An 18,772-nucleotide genomic window follows, 5' to 3' on the forward strand; every position below is an offset into this window, starting at 1 on the left:
CGTCTATACTCAAAATACAAAAATTAGCTGGGCATGGTGGCAGGCACCTGTAATCCCAGCTAGTTGGGAGGCTGAGGTGGGAGAATCACTTGAACCCAGGAGGTGGAAGTTGCAGTGAGCCAAGATCATGCCACTGCACTCCAGCCTGGGTGACAGAGTGAGATTCCATCTCAAAAAAAAAAAAAAAAGACCAGGCACAGTGGCTCACGCCTGTAATCCCAACACTTTTGGAGGCTGAGGTGGGCTGATTGCCTGAGGTCAGGAGTTTGAGACTAGCCTGACCAACATGGTGAAACCTCGTCTCCACTAAAAATACAAAACTTAAGCCGGGCGTGGTAGCGGGAGCCTGTAATCCCAGCTACTCGGAAGGCTGAGGCAGAAGAATGGCTTGAACCCGGGAGGCAGAGGTTGCAGTGACCTGAGACCGGGCCAGTGCACTCTAGCCTAGGCAATAAGAGTGAAACTCCATCTCAAAAAAAAAAAAAAAAAAAAGAATCTCTGCTAAGAAGGAGTTGTGATATGGAAGAGCTCCTGGGGTCCAGGCCACAGTGGACGTGGTGGCGGTACTTCTAAGAAAAGAGAAGTCTTCAAAATGAGAAGATGCAGGGACCTGAGTCAGATTGTGTCTGTCACCAGGAGCCAGTTCTGGGTTTAACTGTCACTTGTTTTAACTTTTTATTTTGGAAAAACATCAAACCTATACCAAAAAGATAGACCAGTGTAATAAACTCCCCTGTGTCCACCATCCTGCTCGATAATTATCCACATATAAGCAATCTTGTTTCATCTGTACCCAGCTCCCCACTCCCAACTATTTTATTTTGAAGCAAATCCTAGGTTTCATCTTATAACCAGGTTTTCGATATGTGATCAGAGTTTGTTTTTATGTCATTTAAAAATTCGATTAAAATTAAATCCTTAATGGATCGCCTTAGTTAAAACTTCCTGCAGCAGATATAAGTTCTATTAAGCAAATGAGCCTGGTAATATGAAAATCAAAAGGGCACTCTGTCAGCCTCATCCTCTTTTTCTTAGGTCACTATTCCCACTTCCTGCTCTAAAGGTGATTTACTTTCTGAAGAAATTGGATGCAAATTATGTTCTTTCATTTCTTAAAAGACTGGAAATTCATTTATATGTGTGTATACCTATAGTCATAGAGATGGTGCCAAAAAGTAAAAAATCGTGCACCAAACTATTAACAGTGTTTTCTTGGGGTGGTGTGAACGCAGGAAATTTTCAGTTTATTCTTCCTTTTAGCTTATAATTATTAAAAATGTTTCTAGTTCTATAAATAATTGTTATATTCACTGTATTATATTTTAATAATTGTTTATATTTTCTCTATTTCTAAAAGTAACGAATTACTTTTATGATTAAGAAAATGAACAAAAATGCCATTAAACATACATGAATTCGAAAGAAGCTTGTATAGAAAATAACACCTTGGCTTCCTTACACGGGTTGAACTCTTCAGTAAAAATCTAAAATGGGAGAAGTATTTTAATCAAGCAACATAATTTGGACACCCTGAAATTGTCCACATAGGCGATCCTCTAGTTTGCCTATGGATCAATCATAATCTGGCCCCGTATATTATCCGAACCAGAGACCACACCCATGGGCTGACCAAGGCTTTTAGGGATGCTTTGGAATGCAAGAAGAGGTGTAGGAAATGAAGTTCTGGAATCGAACCACTGGAAGTTTGCGGTTTTATAGACGGCTCTTAGGGGAAGAAAGGATATTTGAAAGTAGAGCTCCTCTAGAAAAATGCAGACATACAGAAAGTCACTGGCACATTTTGGAGCCAACCTTGCAGGTGATGTCACTGAACAGCAAGCCCACACCTAAGACTGAGCCTGAATTCCTCTGCCTCCAAGAAGCACCCCTCACCTAACCCCAGATCATTAGCTTAGCTCAAGTGTTCTTCCAGGCTCTGATGTGAGAGTGGTGTCTCATGGTGTGACAAAAGGAGATTAAATCCTAATGTCCTGTAGTTCCAATTTATTTTGCTTTCTGAAAAAGTTTATGAAAGCCAGGCACAGTGGCACGCACCTGTAGTCCCAGTCCCAGCTACTCAGGAGTTAGAGGCAGGAGGATCGCTTGAGCCCAGGAGTTTGAGGCCAGCCTGAGCAACATAGAGAGATCCCATCTCCAAAACAAAAGCAAAAACAAAGTTTATGAAACCATAATTCTTTTTCCAATTTTTCTGCTAAGAACATGTACTGTGTGATTTAAAAAAGAAAAACAAATATATTGTGCCCTTGAATCCACTCCAGCTTCCCATCTGTTTCCCATAAAGGCTCCCTCTAAAAGGCCGGGAATGAAAAAAAAAAGATGGAGGGACAGAGAAAGAGAGAAAATGGTGGGGGAGGGAGAGAGAGAGAGAGAAAGACTGTGTATGTGCATGTGTGTCTGTAGTGGCGTTAGAATGGATTATCAATAGGTTTCAAAATGTCCCTTCTTACTCAGAAAGGGAAGGAGAGATCCAAGCAGAAGGACCAGGTTAGAGCTAGCAATCAGGTCTCAGCCTTCCCAGGGGACTTTGTAACAAAAGGCTGGAACCTAGACATGGATAGACCAGACACTGGGGCCTAGAAGCCTGGCCAGGGAGCTTCAGACCTCAGCATCAGACCTGAGGCTGAGCAACAACAAAAAAGTAGTCATCAAAGATCTTTAGACCAAATGTATTTGTATTAAGAGACAGGCTAGTGTGAAGTAAACAAAGAAATCACAAATGGAAGACTTTTTATTTTGTTTTGTTGCACTCTTGTCCCAGTTTGTCCAAGGCTGAGGAGGTCCCTGGTTCACAGGACTTCCCAATACTAGAATCGGGAAAGTCCGGGACAAATTGGTTGCCCCAGGTGTTGGGTCCCAGGGCCCATCGACCTTGTTGGCTGGCCGACATGCAGGTTCCATCTTGGGGCATGAGACAGCTGCTCCAGCTTCCATCCTTATGCCCATGGGCAGCCAGCAGGAAAGGGGGGCAAGCACGGAGGGGTGGCCTCTTTCATTTTAAAGGGCCAACACAGAAGCTGCACGCACCACTGTGGCTCATGACTTTCCAGTCAGAATCCAGTTACGTGGACACTCCTAGCAGGAATCTGGGAAATGCTGTCATTAGCTGGATAACCATGTACCCAGTCAAAGCTTCTCTGTTGGTTTGGATTAAGGAGAAAATAAATTTGGAGGGCATCTTGCAAGCTGCCACAGTACTGAACAGATAAACCTCAAACACCTGCCATACCCCACAACTCCCTCCTAAGTGGTCTTCCTGGATAATTGTCATGCTGGTCCCATGTGACCTCCACCTAAGCCTCAGCTGAGTGGACTGGAGCTCATCCCATGACCCAAGTGCAGCCAACTTCCAGCAGCCGATGAGACAGCCTGATGCAACAGCCTTAACATACGAGGATATGACTCTTTCCTAAAATAACTGAAAGGCAGATACGGGAAGTTGGTTAGTCAGATGCAGAAGCTGAAAGATATCTAGAAAGAAATTAGGCAGCAGAAGCTATGAGTAGAAGCCATGAGGTAGAGCAAAGACATTCAGGTAAGAAAGTGGTTAGTAACTGCAGAATGGCAAAGGCAGAGGCAGCCAGGCCCTGTGGAGAGGATTAACTTATCCTTGAGAAGGAAAAGTTAATCTTATTGATAGAAGTGGGTGGGTTCCTGAATAATCCTCCAGTTTCATAAATGTATTAGAGTCTCTGGAGGCCCAGGAGTATGGCTGTTCCTACATTCCTACACCTTTATCTCAGTTCCCAGGGTGGGGAAGTGATACATGGTGTGTGTGTGTGTGTGTGTGTGTGTGTGTGTGTGTCTGTGTGTTGTGCCATCAATGGGCTTTCATCAGGGGAAAAAAAAAGAAAACAGAAAACCCCACTAAAAATGGCCTAACCAGAAAAGACATACATCTGTCATTTCACATATCAAGACGTGCAGAGGAAGAGCAGTTCTGGGGCGAGTGGATTCGGAGGCTCAGAGACATTGCCAGCAGCCTGGGCTCTTTCCACCATCTCTCGCTGCCATCCTCAGTGCCCTGGCACCATCCTCAGGCTCGCCCCTTCTTGGCCTCAGGATGACTGCAGAAACAGTCCACACAAACAGCATCCCTAGGCTGGAAAGGAGATGCTTCTCTCTTCAGCCCCTTTCTCAGATTGTGGAAAACATTTCCAAAGCTGCCAGCACATTTCGCCCTCATCTCATTGGCCAGAACTTTATCCCATGCCCATTCTGAAGGCAGCTAATGGCAGGAGCAGGAATGCTGTCTAGGCTCAGCCTGATCAGGGTCTTGGGGCTGGGAAGGGGCTCCGCCCTGCTTCAAGCACAAGGCTGCCCACATACAAAGAGAATTAAAGTTCTGCCAATAAGTAAGTAAGAAGGAGGATGAATAAATGGCTGAGGCCGTCTCCAGCATCCCTGGCAGGACGTCCGAGAAGTTGGCTGGCCCTTCTGGCAGGCCCCATGCAAAGTTCCTGCCTTGTGAAATCACAGCCAGGACCTAGAGTTCCATATTAGAAACTTAATTTTGCCACCTGATATATTGATTAAGTTATGGGGTATTGACACACCCTAGCCAAAGGTCAGCATATAAACCAGGATATCAGTTTATTGATTTGTAATAAAGGCTGTGCAAATCTCTCTCCAATGGCGAGAAAACTCATGTTTATCATCTGGTACACAGCAGCTGAAAAACCAAATTAATATTCAGGAAGTTTCTTAGTTGAGCATAACCAAGAAACATAACATCCAAGCAAAGGATTTGAGCTGTTTTCTGCCCTTCTCTGTTGGTGCCACACATTTTCACACTCCTACCCCTTTGTACACACCCTTCTTGCCTGGATAGCTTCGTGGCCTTGCTCTGCCTGAAAAATGCCCATTCAGACCAACTTGAATGTCATGTCTTCTGTGAAATCCTCCCTGAAATGGAACTAACTCCTCCCTTTGTTAAGTTTCTATGCGTTGTAAATATTCACAGGTGGTTACGCCCTCTCTCAATGCAGTATAATTCTCCCAGAGAGCATGAACTCCGCAAGCGGCAGAGCAGGGTCTTAGTGACCTTTATCTACCCGGTAGATGGCATGCTGCCTCTTCTGGAGCCTAGTAGGATCTAGAAGATTGGTTCTGAGTTTGGTGTGTATAAGAATCACCCAATTCCCTCAAGAATTTGGTTTAAAAAATCATATTTCCAGCCCCTACCCTCAGAAGGCCTAACTCACCCAGGACTCTGCATTTTAACATGTACCCAGGTGACCTTGATGCAGGGACTCAGGCCCCATTTTGGGAAACACTGGCGTGGCCCATCATGTTTCTTCAGCTCTTGCACACATTGGTCTAGTGATGGGGAAATTGTTATGTACCATGAAAAGCGCATCCTTCTCAGATGTACTGAATGGGTAGTGACAAAGTCTTCCTCTCTGGTCCCTTTCCAAGGAGATCAACATGACCTCCTGCCCAAGTCAGTGTGACCACAGGAGAGGTGTACAGCCTAACTCCAGACAGGCGTCTAGAAGGTGTGGGTGCTGGAGCTGAGTCTTAAGGGGAAGCAGATGTGGGAGGAGACACTTCTCAGAGAGGAACAGCATGCACAGAGGCATGGAGATCTGGGCTGAGAGTAGTTCAATCTAACACAGAAGAGAAGTAAGTGCACGTGGGGAAGCCGTGAGACATGCAGCTTACAGTACTCATGGCCGGTGAATTTATATTCACAACACAGCACCTCATAAAAGAGTAAAAACCACCTCATTCTCCACTAGGCACTATGATAAGCAATTTACATATATTATGTACAGCTGAGGACTATACATTTCATATAGTATGTATTGGTTAGGTCTGTGTTTCTCAAACTATTTGATCTTAAGGCACCTTTATGCTTTCAAAAACTATTAAGAACCCCAAAGAGCGTTTGTTTATGTGGATTAAATCTATTGATATTTATCATATTAGAAATTCAAACAGAAAATTTAAAATATTAATTCATGTAAAATATCAATAATAACCTCTTATATGTTAATGAAAACACTCTTTTGGGGGGTGGGGGTGGGGACAAGGTTTCACTCTGTTGTCCAGGCTGAAGTTCAGTGGCTTGATCATAGCTCACTATGGTCTTGAATTCCTGGGCTCAAGCAATCCAACCACCTCAGCCTACCAAGTAGTTGGAACTACAGGTGTGTGCCACCAAACCTAGCTAATTATTTTTTGTTTTCTGTAGAAATGATGTCTTGCTATGTTGCCCAGGCTGGTCTGAAACTCCTGGCCTCAAGCAATCCTCCCACTTTAGCCATCCAAATGGCTGAGATTACAGAAATGAGCCACAGCACCCAGCCCAAAAACATACTTTTAAAAACTAATTTATTTTTTATTATACTTTAAGTTCTAGGATACATGTGTATAATGTGCAGGTTTGTTACATATGTTTACATGTGCCATGTTGGTGTGCTGCACCCATTAACTCGTCATTTACATTAGGTATATCTCCTAATGCTATCCCTCCCCCCTCCCCCGACCCCACAACAGGCCCCAGTGTGTGATGTTCCCCTTCCTGCGTCCAAGTGTTCTCATTGTTCAATTCCCACCTATGAGTGAGAACATGCAGTGTTTGGTTTTTTGTCCTTGTGATAGTTTGCTCAGAATGATGGTTTCCAGTTTCATCCATGTCGCTACAAAGGACATGAACTCATCTTTTTTTATGGCTGCATAGTATTCCATGGTGTATATATGCCACATTTTCTTAATCCAGTCTATCATTGATGGACATTTGGGTTGGTTCCAAGTCTTTGCTATTGTGAGTAGTGCCACAATAAACATACGTGTGCATGTGTCTTTATAGCAGCATGATTTATAATCCTTTGGGTATATACCCAGTAATGGGATGGCTGGGTCAAATGGTATTTCTAGTTCTAGATCCTTGAGGAATTACCACACTGTCTTCCACAATGGTTGAACTAGTTTACAGTCCCACCAACAGTGTAAAAGTGTTCCTGTTTCTCCACATCCTCTCCAGCACCTGTTGTTTCCTGACTTTTTAATGACTGCCATTCTAACTGGTGTGAGATGGTATCTCATTGTGGTTTTGATTTGCATTTCTCTGATGACCAGTGATGATGAGCATTTTTTCATGTATATGTTGGCTACATAAATGTCTTCTTTTGAGAAGTGTCTGTTCGTATCCTTTGCCCACTTTTTGATGGGGTTGTTTGCAAAAACACATTTTTAATGAAATATAGCTAGAGTCACCAAAACAAAAAAATAGAGGGAAGAATAGCTTTGCTTTATATTTTCGCAAATCTAATTGATGTGTAGCTTAAAAGAAGACAGTGGGATTCTCATACTTGCTTCTGCATTAACCTGTTGTACTCTCACATGTCATGTAGCTTCTGGAAAACTCCACTGTACACTCATGGAAAATGAAAGAGGAAAAGGTAAACAGTGTCTTAATATTTTTTATGGAAACAGTTGAGGCCTTGCATACCTCATGCGTGGGTCTTGAGATTCCCAAGACCACACTCTGAGAACTGCTGGCTTAGAGGCTCAGAGCATTCACATCCTGGCTTTATCAAGTACAAGACTGTAGCTGTAAGCAAGTTACCTAACCTAGGGCTCAATTTCTTCCAGTATAAAATGGGGACAGTAAGGGAGCCTTAGAACAGTGTCTCGCACATTTATGGAGTGAATGCTCCAGAAATGGCAGCAACCAGCGATCCCCACAACTACCCTCGGGGGTTTGCTCCAGTTTAGAACTGAGGACACCGAGGCTCAGAATAGCTGAGCTGAGATTCAAATGTGATTTCTCTCATTCAAAGGCCAAGCTTGTGACTGCAGTATTATACACACATCACGCTGAGGTGTTTGGAGCAGAGAAGGTTTACAAGCAGATTAACGATATGACCTGATTTTAGAAAAATCACTCTGGTGACAGCTAAGAGTATGAATGGGTGGGAGTTGGGACTGCAGACAGGGGCTCCATTCTAAGAGTCTGACCCGAGGCAGGGGTTCTGGGGCTGAGGGAGGGGAACTTCACAGGCAGGGTGGGCAGGACTTAGTCCCCATGAACATGGGGATGAGGGAGGGGAGGAGTCTAGAATTACTCCCAGGCTCCTTGTGTGAGCTTATGGGTGGTAGTGACATTTACTGAGACAGAGAAGAGAGGAATGGGTTGGGCATGGGGAAGATGATTTCATTCTTGGATGTGTTGAGTTTGAGATGCCCCAGGGGATTTCCACAGGCAGTGGAAATGTGGATGGCAAGGTCAGGAGAGGTCAGGCATGGAGAGGCTGCAGCAGACACTGGCAGGCGTTCTCTGTGGAGGAGAAGCCACAGTTTTGGATGAGCCTGGCCAAGGTGTTTGCTTTTCCAGTGCTCTCATTGCCAAGATTCTATGAGCCTAAGATCCAAAGAGTAGTTTGCCTTTCTTTACTTTGATTGAATTTCAGGTGTGTGTTTCTTGGAAATTTGACTTTCTTCTATGATGGCTTGAGAGAGGACTTATCCATGGGCACTGTATTAGTCAGGGTTCTGCGGAGGGACAGAACTAATAGGAATGCATACACAGAACTAATAGGCTATATATAAAGGGGAGTTTACTAAGGAGAACTGACTCACGTGATCACAAGGTGAAGTCCCATGATAGGCCACCTGCAAGCTGAGGAGCAAGGAAGCCAGTAGTTTCTCAGTCAGAGTTCCAAAGCCTCAAAAGTAGGGAAGCCAACAGTGCAGACTTCAGTATGTGGCTGAAGATCTGAGATCCCCTGGCAAACCACTGGTCTCAGTCCAAGAGTCCAAAGGCTGCAGAACCTGGAATCTGATGTTCAAGAGCTGGAAGCATCCAGCAAGAGAGAAAGATGAGAGTGGGAAGACTTAGCAAGCCAGCTGATCCCACCTTCTTCCCCCTGCTTTTTTTCTTCTTCCTTTTTTTTTTGAGACAGAGTCTCGGCGATTCTCTTGCCTCAGCCTCCTGAGTAGCTGGGACTACAGGTGCCTGCCACCACTCCCGGCTAATTTTTGTATTTTTAGTAGAGATGGCATTTCACCATGCTGGCCAGGCTGGTCTCAAACTCCTGACCTCAAGTGATCCACCTGCCTTGGCCTCCAAAAGTGCTGGGCTTACAGGTGTGAGCCACCGTGCCCGGACTGCCTTTTTCTAGCCTCACTGGCAGCTGATTGGATGGTGCCCACCCACACTGAGGGTGAGTCTTCCTCTCCCAATCCACTGACTCAAATGTTAATCTCCTCTGGCAACACCCTCACAGACACACCCAGGGACAATACTTTGCACCCTTCCATCCAATCAAGTTAACACTATTAACCATCATAGGCACCTATAGACGGTGCTTTGGGTAAAGTAGGTGTCAGCAAACTGTAGTCTGCAGTTTGAGTCCCGCCTGATGCCTGTTTTTTAAAAATAAACTTTTGTTGGAACACAGCTACGCCCATTCATGTACTTATTGTCTCTGGATGCTTTGGGCTATAACAGCAGAGTTCAGTGTAACAGAGACCATGTGGTCTGCAGAGCCTAAGATATGTACTACCTGACTTAAAAAAAATTGCACATCCTTTGGATATAGCACTGTACCTTCAGTTGCAATTTCACTATTTATTTTATAATGTGCTAATAGCATAGTTCCTGACCAGAAAATACTAAAGAAATATCAACTAAATAATGATCACAATCTCTCTTTTAATGTAAAAGGGTTTCAATATTTATTTAGTCCATAATTCACTTTTTTGTTTGTTTGTTTTTTTGAGATGGAGTCTTGCTCTGTCACCAGTCTGGAGTGCAGTGGCGTGATCTCGGCTCACTGCAACCTCCACCTCACGGGTTCAAGCAATTCCCCTGCCTCAGCCTCCTGAATAGCTGGGACTACAGGCACATGCCACCATGCCCGGCTAATTTTTTTGTATTTTAGCAGAGATGGGGTTTCACCACATTGGCCAGGATGGTCTCGATCTCCTGACCTCATGATCCACCTGCATTGGCCTCCCAAAGTGCTGGGATTACAGGCATGAGCCACCGTGCCCAGCCAATTCACTTGTTTTAAACATGTCAAGTACCCTGGTCTTAGGCTGCCACTTCCTATCTTTCCAGTTCCTTCCTTCTAGCCCTCTGTCTCCAGCAATTCTTCAGCCCCATGGCTATCTGCAACCTATTGATACTACCGTCTCACAATCCCTCAATATACATATCCAATATAATTCTTCCAGATGGCCAAATAATTTCACTTTTAGGATTAAAAAGAAAAGAATAATTGAGGGCAGATCTTGCAATCTATAGGTAAGCTCCATGAGGGCAGGGCTATGTCTGGCACATGTCTGGTGGTCACAAATAGTTGTTGATTGACTGCAGAACATTTCTACCTATTCTGGGGATCATAGAGTGGCAGTATAGAGCTTTAATGATAATCTGTCCATCTGCTGTTGGGGCACATGAGATTTGCAGAGGTAAGTGGCCTACCCAAAGTCTACCCACTAACTAGAGATAGGTTCCCCAATTCCCATCCTGGGGTTCTTTTCTGTGTACCGGGTTGCCTGTGTCCACTTCCAAAACCCAAGGAAAACTTTGGAATTAAGATTAAAGAACAAATATTTAAACTTGGAAGGGAAAGGGGTATTGGAATCACACTGCTTGTATCTTGTGTTGTAGCACAAGGAGGTGCCCTTGGAAACATGCAGACACACTCGCAGCCCTCACCATCAGCAATGAGTTGTGAGAGTTTGGTCAAGTTGCTTAACTTCCAGTCCTTAGTGAATGCTTCTGACAAATGGGGATTGCCTAAATGGGGCTGTTGTGAGGCTTTCGGAGTGGGGTTGCAAAACTCACACTACAACTCAGAAGTGAGAAAAATATTCTGTCATCTTGTCAATGACTGACCTGGTCCTCACGAGCCCTTCACATATTGGTGAGCAAGAAAAAGTTAACTGAAGTTCGAACTTTGTTTAAAATTTAGTCTAAATGGGTACAGAGTTTCAGTTTGGGATGGTGAAAAAGTTTTGGAGGTGGACAGTGGTGATGGCTGCACAGCAATGTGAATGTGTTTAATGTTACTGAATTGCATACTTAAAAATGGTTAAAACGACAAATTTATGTATATTTCATCACAATAAAAAAACAGCCTAATCTGATCATGTAGGCAGTCGGCTGTGGTCATGCACAGTCGCTTTTGGAGAGATGACCTCTCTCTTAATTCCCTGGATTCTGGCCTCACTGTTACTCCCTAAGATTGTATTTGGATGTGGTGGGGGCACTGGAGGTGGTGGCTTATGCGATCTGTGGCACTGGAAAGAGCTGAGGGCCTTGGGCATGATTTCCTTGGCCTCCTCTGGTTCCCTTAACCAGCCAAGTACTGCTGGCATCTACTCTCCAACCTTTGTCTCATGCCTCTGGGCTGAGGAAACACGAGATACTGTGACACATCAAAAATTTCATTGTGACCTAAGTTGGGCATCAGCGTTGTGGCTTATTTAGCATGGAGAGGAACCATGAGTCACGCTGGCTGCCACGTCCTCTCATGTGCATCCAACAGGCATCACAGGGGAAGGAGGGAACATGGCCCCTACTCATTTTCAAAGACAGTACAAAAGCAATAAATGAAACTCAATGAAAAGAAGCACATCGTTGTAAACCACATGCCATTTTTGAGGTCCTAGAATAATCATGAAATTAGAAGGTGGTGTCCCAGCTATGTGCTGATCAAATGCTGATCCACAAACCGTATGGTGTTATCTGGGTCTGAACTACCTGGCGGGACTTGGTAGTAGTGGTGGTGGCAGTGGTGTGTGTGTAAATTACCACCAGGTCATCAGCCAAATCTGAGAATCACTGCTTATGTCGATATACCTTTTCTAGTCTAATATTTGTTTAAATTACGGCAGTTAATAAAGAAGACAGCCTGCTCTTGGCTCATTAAGGCCATTACAACAGTAATAGTATCATGGAGAACCAAAGAGGTTTTTTTTTGTTTTTTGTGGGTTTATTTTTATTTATTTATGTTTTTGAGACAGAGTCTTGCTCTGTCGCCCAGGCTGGAGTGCAGTGGCACGATCTCGGCTCACTGCAACCTCTGCCTCCTGGGTTCAAGCAATTCTCCTGCCTCAGCCTCCTGAGTAGCTGGGATTACACGCGCGTGCCACCATGCCCGGCTAATTTTTGTATTTTTAGTAGAGACGGGGTTTCACCATGCTAGCCAGGTTGGTCTCGAACTCTTGGCCTTGTGACCTGCCCACCTCGGCCTCCCAAAGTGCTGGGATTACAGGTGTGAGCCACCACACTGGCCAAAGAGTTTTTTAAAAGCACAGTTGATCATAATTCACCTTTGGTAAAATAAATGGAAGCCAAAAGCATTGAACAAATTCTACCCTCTCCAAGGCTCTTATGCGTATCTACTTACTGAAAATGCGTCCAAACACTCAGACATGAACTATTCTGGTGAATATAAAGGGCTTATTTTTCTATTTGCCCTGGTTCTTCCCCTGCCCCAGGGACTGAGCCCTAAGAACTGCACCCTGGGGCTCTGGGGCTCTCTCGGGTTCAGCCACTAGGGGGCACTGCGATGAGTGGTGCCCCGAGGAGACAGGGCCTGGGATAGTTCTTCCTTACTCTGGGGTGAATTTTTCTGGCAGACGCCGCATGTCTCTCTACAGCTGTAGCTCCCGATGGCTGTCCCCTCCTCAGGAGCTCCAGCTACTGCTGGGCAGTACCCACTTCCCACTGTTGCTAATCTCTCGGTGACTTCAGCCTGCTCACAGCCTTATAAGTAGTCCCTTCATTTAAGTCTCTCAAACCATCTGAGTTGGATTCTGTTTCCTGCAGGGGCACCAACTAATAAGCCCATAAAAAGAAATCCTTTACTGCTATCATCTAAGGGGTCAGTGATGTCCTGATGTGCTAATCACTGACGGACATTAACTGTGATAATGCTGGTATTTCACTGGTATGACTCAATTTCTAAACTAATGGCTTGGAACTTATGCCTCCAAATTGTATTGCCTTCTCAAAGCTGACACCTTAGGATGTTTCAGTACCATCATGTTAAAATATTCCGAGGCTGCCTTTAAAGATATACTTTAGTGTCCATAACACATTATTTTGAATAATGCTGAAAAACAGTCCTCCTTTAATGGCAGATCTGATTCAGTTCAACAGGCAATATCACAATATGCATAGGAAAATTGGCAATAATTTCATTATGTTCATATGCAAATTCCACTAACTGTTATCCAAATGTCTTTTATAGCTTGTTTTTCCTTTTCTTTCAAGCCAGGATCCAATCAGGGTTCATGAATTGCTTTTGGATGTCTCTTTTTAAGTGTTTTCAGGGATGCAGAGATGTGACTTTATGTCAGTAACTCTGCAATATAGTGCATTGTGTAACACCATTAATATATCAAAGGAAGCAAATGGAACTTTAGAGAGTGCTAAGGGTGTTTCTGGTATTGCAAAAGGCACAACTCAGGTATGGGAAACGAGTTAATTATTCATAAGGGTGAATATGTTGGTTTTAGTAGTAAGCATTTTCCTTTTTCACATTAGGGGACACACACACACACACACACACACACACGCCTGTGAATGTAGCAGGACGAGCCACAGACAAAACCCCCCAGACACGGAGTTGAGGAAGGAAAGGGCTTTATTCGGCTGGGAGCATCGGCAGACTTATGTCTCAAAAAACCAAGCTCCCTGAGTGAGCAATTCCTGTCTCTTTTAAGGGCTTACAAGGGGGTCCACGTGAGCAGGTCGTGATCAATTAAGCAAGCAAGGGGTACATGACTGGGGGCTGCATGCACCGGTAATCAGAACGGAACAGAACAGGACAGGGATTTTCACAATGCTTTTCCATACAATGTCTGGAATCTATAGATAACACAAGCAGTTAGGTCAGGGGTTGATTTTTAACTACCAGGCCCAGGGTGCAAGCTGGGCTATCTGCCTGTGGATTTCATTTCTGCCTTTTAGTTTTTGCTTCTTCTTTCTTTGGAGGCATAAATTGGGCATAAGACAACATGAGGAGTGGTCGCCTCCCTTATTTCCACCTTTGAGAATCTCACTGAATAGTGAGAGTTCTCACTTTCATTCTCACTACCCATGTTTTCTTGTAGGACAGATCAATAGTGATTCATATAGTACACTTGTGCTGAAGCATTTTGGTGAACTAAGGTAGCGATGAAGGTTTTTTATCATTTGAAGGAGTACAGGTAGCAAACAAGGGAGTAGTAAGCAGGTTCCTATTACTATTATAATTCCTATTATAAGAGTTTTAAATCCTCCTAGCACTGGGAACCATTTTCCAAACATGGCCCCACAATCAAATCCATGCCATACTTGCATGGGCACATGTGCCAGTTTTGTCATATCTCTAACTATGTCTTCAACTACTTGCCCTTGATCATCTATATGTAGACAGCAATTAGTAACCCCTCCCCCAGCTGCTAGCAAGTAGTCAAGAGCCAATCTATTTTGATAGACAGCATTTCTCATCTGAGTTTCTTGCTGGGCCAGAATAGTCAAGGCTTTGCCAGTTTTATTAGTGATTATTTCTAAGACAGCTTGTAACCATATGATTTGGGTGAGCATGTAAATGGGGGTCCCGTATCCCCATGAGCCATCTTGTGTCCAAGTAGCAGGCTCATAGTATTGTATGATTCTCTCAGGGGGCCATTCATCAACTTTCCAATTACCTATAGCTATGCTTCTCTTTTCACGGGAAGCATAGACAGGGAAGCCCAGGAGTTCGCCTGTTTTTATGGGCAGTAGGAAGAAGGATGGTTTAATAGTGCCAGTAACACAACTACCTGCCCACTGGTTGGGTAATTTGGCGTAAACTCTATGCCCACATATCCAGTATAATCTGGTGGGGGCTGTCCAGTCCCGGTGGGACTCCAGGTGGGTCCACACGGTTTGCAACTTTGGGATTTTACTAAATGGATTCTTTTTAGTATGGTTTAGACCCCACCAGGTGACTGTTCTTAATTTTATTTTAAACACTGTGACCATAGGGGGCTCAGATGGGTTATAACACACATCAGGCTGGGCACTTCTTGGCTACATCCCTTGTACTGGGTGGCATTATACAAACAAGTCCCTTTTAGGGTTCCAGCACATTTATAATAACTATAGAACAAAAAGACAGTTTTAACTTTTTGCCCTACCTTAGTGACCTGATGTATACACTGGGAACAATCCTTAGTTTGAGGAAGATCAGTTGAAGTCCCTACCATACAAGTCCAAAATTTAAGGAAAATAAATCCCATGGTGAGTTTCCTCATGCTTTGGCCGTGCGTGGACCAGTCAGCTTCCAGGTGTGACTGGATCAGGGCTTGTCATCTTCTTCAGAGTCACTTTGCAGGGATTCTCCGGGCTTGGTCTTGCCTCCCAGGTCTCAGGTGCTGCGGGTTTCATGGGGCTGTGGTGGATCCAGGCTGGGATTCCTTGACCACTGTGGGAGTGGTCAAGACCACAGTCTGGGGTCCTTTTCACCGTGGCTGCAAGAGGGCTATGTTCTAATCCTTGATCTACACCTGATCACCTTTGCTGTCTTCTGTACCAAGTCAGCCACAAACACCAGCCCATTGTCCAAGTCAATTCATAAGGGCAGTCCAAACCTAGGGATGAGATCTCCATGTTTGGGCATCTTGGTGAAGTCTACTTGGAGATCTTCGAAGGGGGCTGCTCCATAAGCCTGTATGCCAGGCAGGACGGTTAGACCTTGCCTAGCATTGTGCTGCTAGGAGGTGACACACTGCTGTGCCACTGTTTTGGCAAGGGCTGACAGATGCAAGATGTAGAAGTACTGGCCTAACAACTTTTCAAGTGACTCTTGGCCTAGGTGGGTGGTCTCATGCACAGCCAGTACGACTGCAGCTCCTAGCAGTTGGGGCATGGCTATTCTTCCATCTGATAACCGGATCCATCCTTCTTCTATCACCTGCCCTCATTCTGGTTGATGAAATGCCAGGGTGAAAGGGATAGCCAGTTGGACTAAAGCACAAGTACCACTCCAGTTATTCGGCAGAGTGTCCAGTAAAGGTCCGCCACAATACCACCACACATCCTCTCGGGGATGAACAAGGGCTGACTTATTGGTAAACTCTTGAAAATTCTTAAGCTCACTGCATCCCTTCAGGTCTCCAGGGAATGCTAAGTTTCCTTGCTGTCGTGAGAGACACGAAGTGAACTTAGTGTTGGGAGAAGGAAGCTGGATGGCCCTCGGGGGCTGACCCACAGGGTGCTGGACTTTGGGATATAGCAGAGACAGCTTGGCACAACCTATTACTCCAGGCTGTAGAATCCTGGAAAAGAGCTACCATGAAGTCCATGCCTGGTCGACTGGAGGACTACCTTAGTGGAAAGGGGACAATCTGGGCCTCTGGCCTGCCATGTGCACAAGCATAACAATTGCTTTTGTTTAACATGCCAACGGTATATTTGATTCATTCCAACCAGACATTTGCATCTTGGTATCCTGTCTTAATTGTCAAAGTTTGTTTTAAGTCTTTAACTTCTATGATCCTCTAATAAAATGAATGTATGGTTTCAGGAAATTACAAAAACTGGTTGGGGCAGTCCATCCTTGCTCTTTAATGGTCCACAGAACGTTGGACCAATTATGGCATAAAAGCTGTATATTGGGGGGCAAGACTCCTGGTTAACACTGGGGTCTTTGTCGAAATCTCCTCAGATAAAATGGTCCTAATTTACTAATGCCTACTCTGAGGAGAGTCAGGAGGGAGAGAGGTACTTTTCTGAAGTAGAGGTCTGTCTTTGACTTGGCAAGTCCCCACAAGGTATAACAAGGCAAGCATTAAATGCAATACTTTGAGGTGAAATTGACTTGGTTATGTTAATAACTAGATGGTCAGCAATAGAGCCAGGAAAGAAGAAAGAGTAATAGAATAGATGAAAGAGTTAAATTTTTCTTAGCTTTAGTTTGGTAGGGTTTTCCCCTGGGACTATGGCCCACAACTCTGGAGGGGGTGGTGCTTTCTTGACTCGGGTGTGATGAGTCCATCCCTTTTTTGCTGTACAAACAGCAGTCTTGGTGGTTAGCAGTGCAAGGTAGGGTTTTTTCCACCCTTTGATAAGAACGTAATTTTCAGGCTGGTGCTGGTTTACCAGAAATTCTAGGGGTAGTACATGTGCTAAAAGACTTTTAGTTTTGAGGGAAAGGAAAGTGGAAGATAAACCAAGTATATAATTTCTAAGAAATTGACCTTTTGTTTTAAATGTGGGACATCAGCAGCAGATTTTATAGTACCTTGGTGCCTTCTTACTGAGAAATTTCCTTTAGCACCTATTTTTATTAGTTTTTAGACCAAAGAAAGCCAAACACCATTTTATATTTGACAATGCTTCCTGTATGACTTTTATACCACATAAGCTAAATTTCACCTTCATATTAGTGTGTTATTAATGTTACACTTAGTTTTAATAAAACTTTGTAGACATATTTATTCAATTTTTAATGTCTGACCATAAGGTAAGATTTTTATAGACTATTTTCAACCTTTTATAATTTTTGTAAAAGAGCAGGTTAGTGCTTTAAGAAAAACCTGTGGTGTTTTTACTTTAATGTCCAGTTCACAGAAAAACTGGATGATACCCCTTTAACTTTAGCTAATATGTTTATACACAGAATTTTCTTTACAGTTAACGTTTTAAAACTTGCTTAAACCTTCAAAACAAAATTTTTAAAAACCTTTTAATGTAGGTAAAAATCTACATTTTTATGCCTCCTTATAATCCTTTTACTAAAAGTATATTTTACTTTTCTTACACACTTTGCATATAAACTGTTCCTTCAATAGTTTTACATTCAGGAGGCCTAATTACTTTTAAATTCTACAACATTTCTTGCATAAATTCCTTTTTTATAACACACATTTTTTTTCTTGTTTCACGACTTTCACAGACAATTCTTCAACATGTCTCAACTTTCTGACTTATTGCAAACATCCCTTTCTTTAAACAACCAGTTAATTTATTTTAGGACAAGAATGTACTATATAACGTTCTTTTTACATAAATTCTACCCCCCCCCCTTTTTTTTTTTTTTAACTTAGGATAGTTCTGAACTGGTGAGTTGTGCTCACAGTGAGGTTTCCTTTAAAAGTTATTTTTCTACTTCTTTTCTGTTAGCAAAGCTGTTGCCGCTACAGATTGAATGCATTTGGGCCATCCACGGGTTACTGGGTTAAGGAATTTTGATAGGAAGGCTACGGGTCGTCAGTGGTCTCAGTGCTTTCGGGCTACGCCCTTGTTTACACTGACAACAAAGTGGTATTGGAGTGTTATATGATCACGGAGAAGACCTTTAATTATCAATTATAGGTTCTAAATTTACCTTGGCTTTTAAAGGAATAGTGTACACTGTTTTTTTCTTAACTACTTGTATATCTCTTTCTCTCTTTGACTTCCTTCTGTCTCTGTCTCTTCCTCTCTCTCTCTGCCTCTTTCTCTTTGACTTCCTCTTTGACTGTCTCTTCCTGTCTCTCTTGCTTTCTCTCTTTGCCTCTTTTCTTCTCTCTCTCTCTCCTCTCTCTCTCTCTCCTCTCTCTCTCTCTCTCCCTTTTCTCTCTGCTGGTCTTTCCTTGCCTCTGCCAGCCGCTTATGCTGCTGTTCTCCTCTCTCCCTCCTCTTCCCCTAGGGGAGAGACCGGCGGGAGTAGAGCTACTCTTTCTTCCTTGGCTATCTGTCCCTTTGCCACTAGCACTACTGCTGCCTGTCTTTTTAACCACTGTGGGGGGTCTAAAACCAGCTGCAACCAAGTATCTATGT

At 43.7% G+C, this 18,772-nt stretch overlaps 1 protein-coding gene across 1 annotated transcript in view; it reads right to left on the reverse strand.

Moving 5' to 3' along the window:
* LOC134730667 (endogenous retrovirus group 3 member 1 Env polyprotein-like) overlaps positions 1–17,884 on the reverse strand; it is a 33,245-nt gene extending 15,361 nt beyond the window's left edge. Inside the window, exon 1 of the mRNA XM_063605653.1 lies at positions 8,605–17,884. Within this exon, the coding sequence (XP_063461723.1) occupies positions 14,078–14,992 (915 nt within the window). The 5' untranslated portion in view covers positions 14,993–17,884 and the 3' untranslated portion in view covers positions 8,605–14,077. The remainder of the gene's footprint in view (positions 1–8,604) is intronic.
* Positions 17,885–18,772: the final 888 nt, after the last annotated feature.

The sequence above is a fragment of the Pan paniscus genome, chromosome 6, assembly GCF_029289425.2.
Source record: "Pan paniscus chromosome 6, NHGRI_mPanPan1-v2.0_pri, whole genome shotgun sequence".
NCBI lineage: Eukaryota > Metazoa > Chordata > Mammalia > Primates > Hominidae > Pan > Pan paniscus.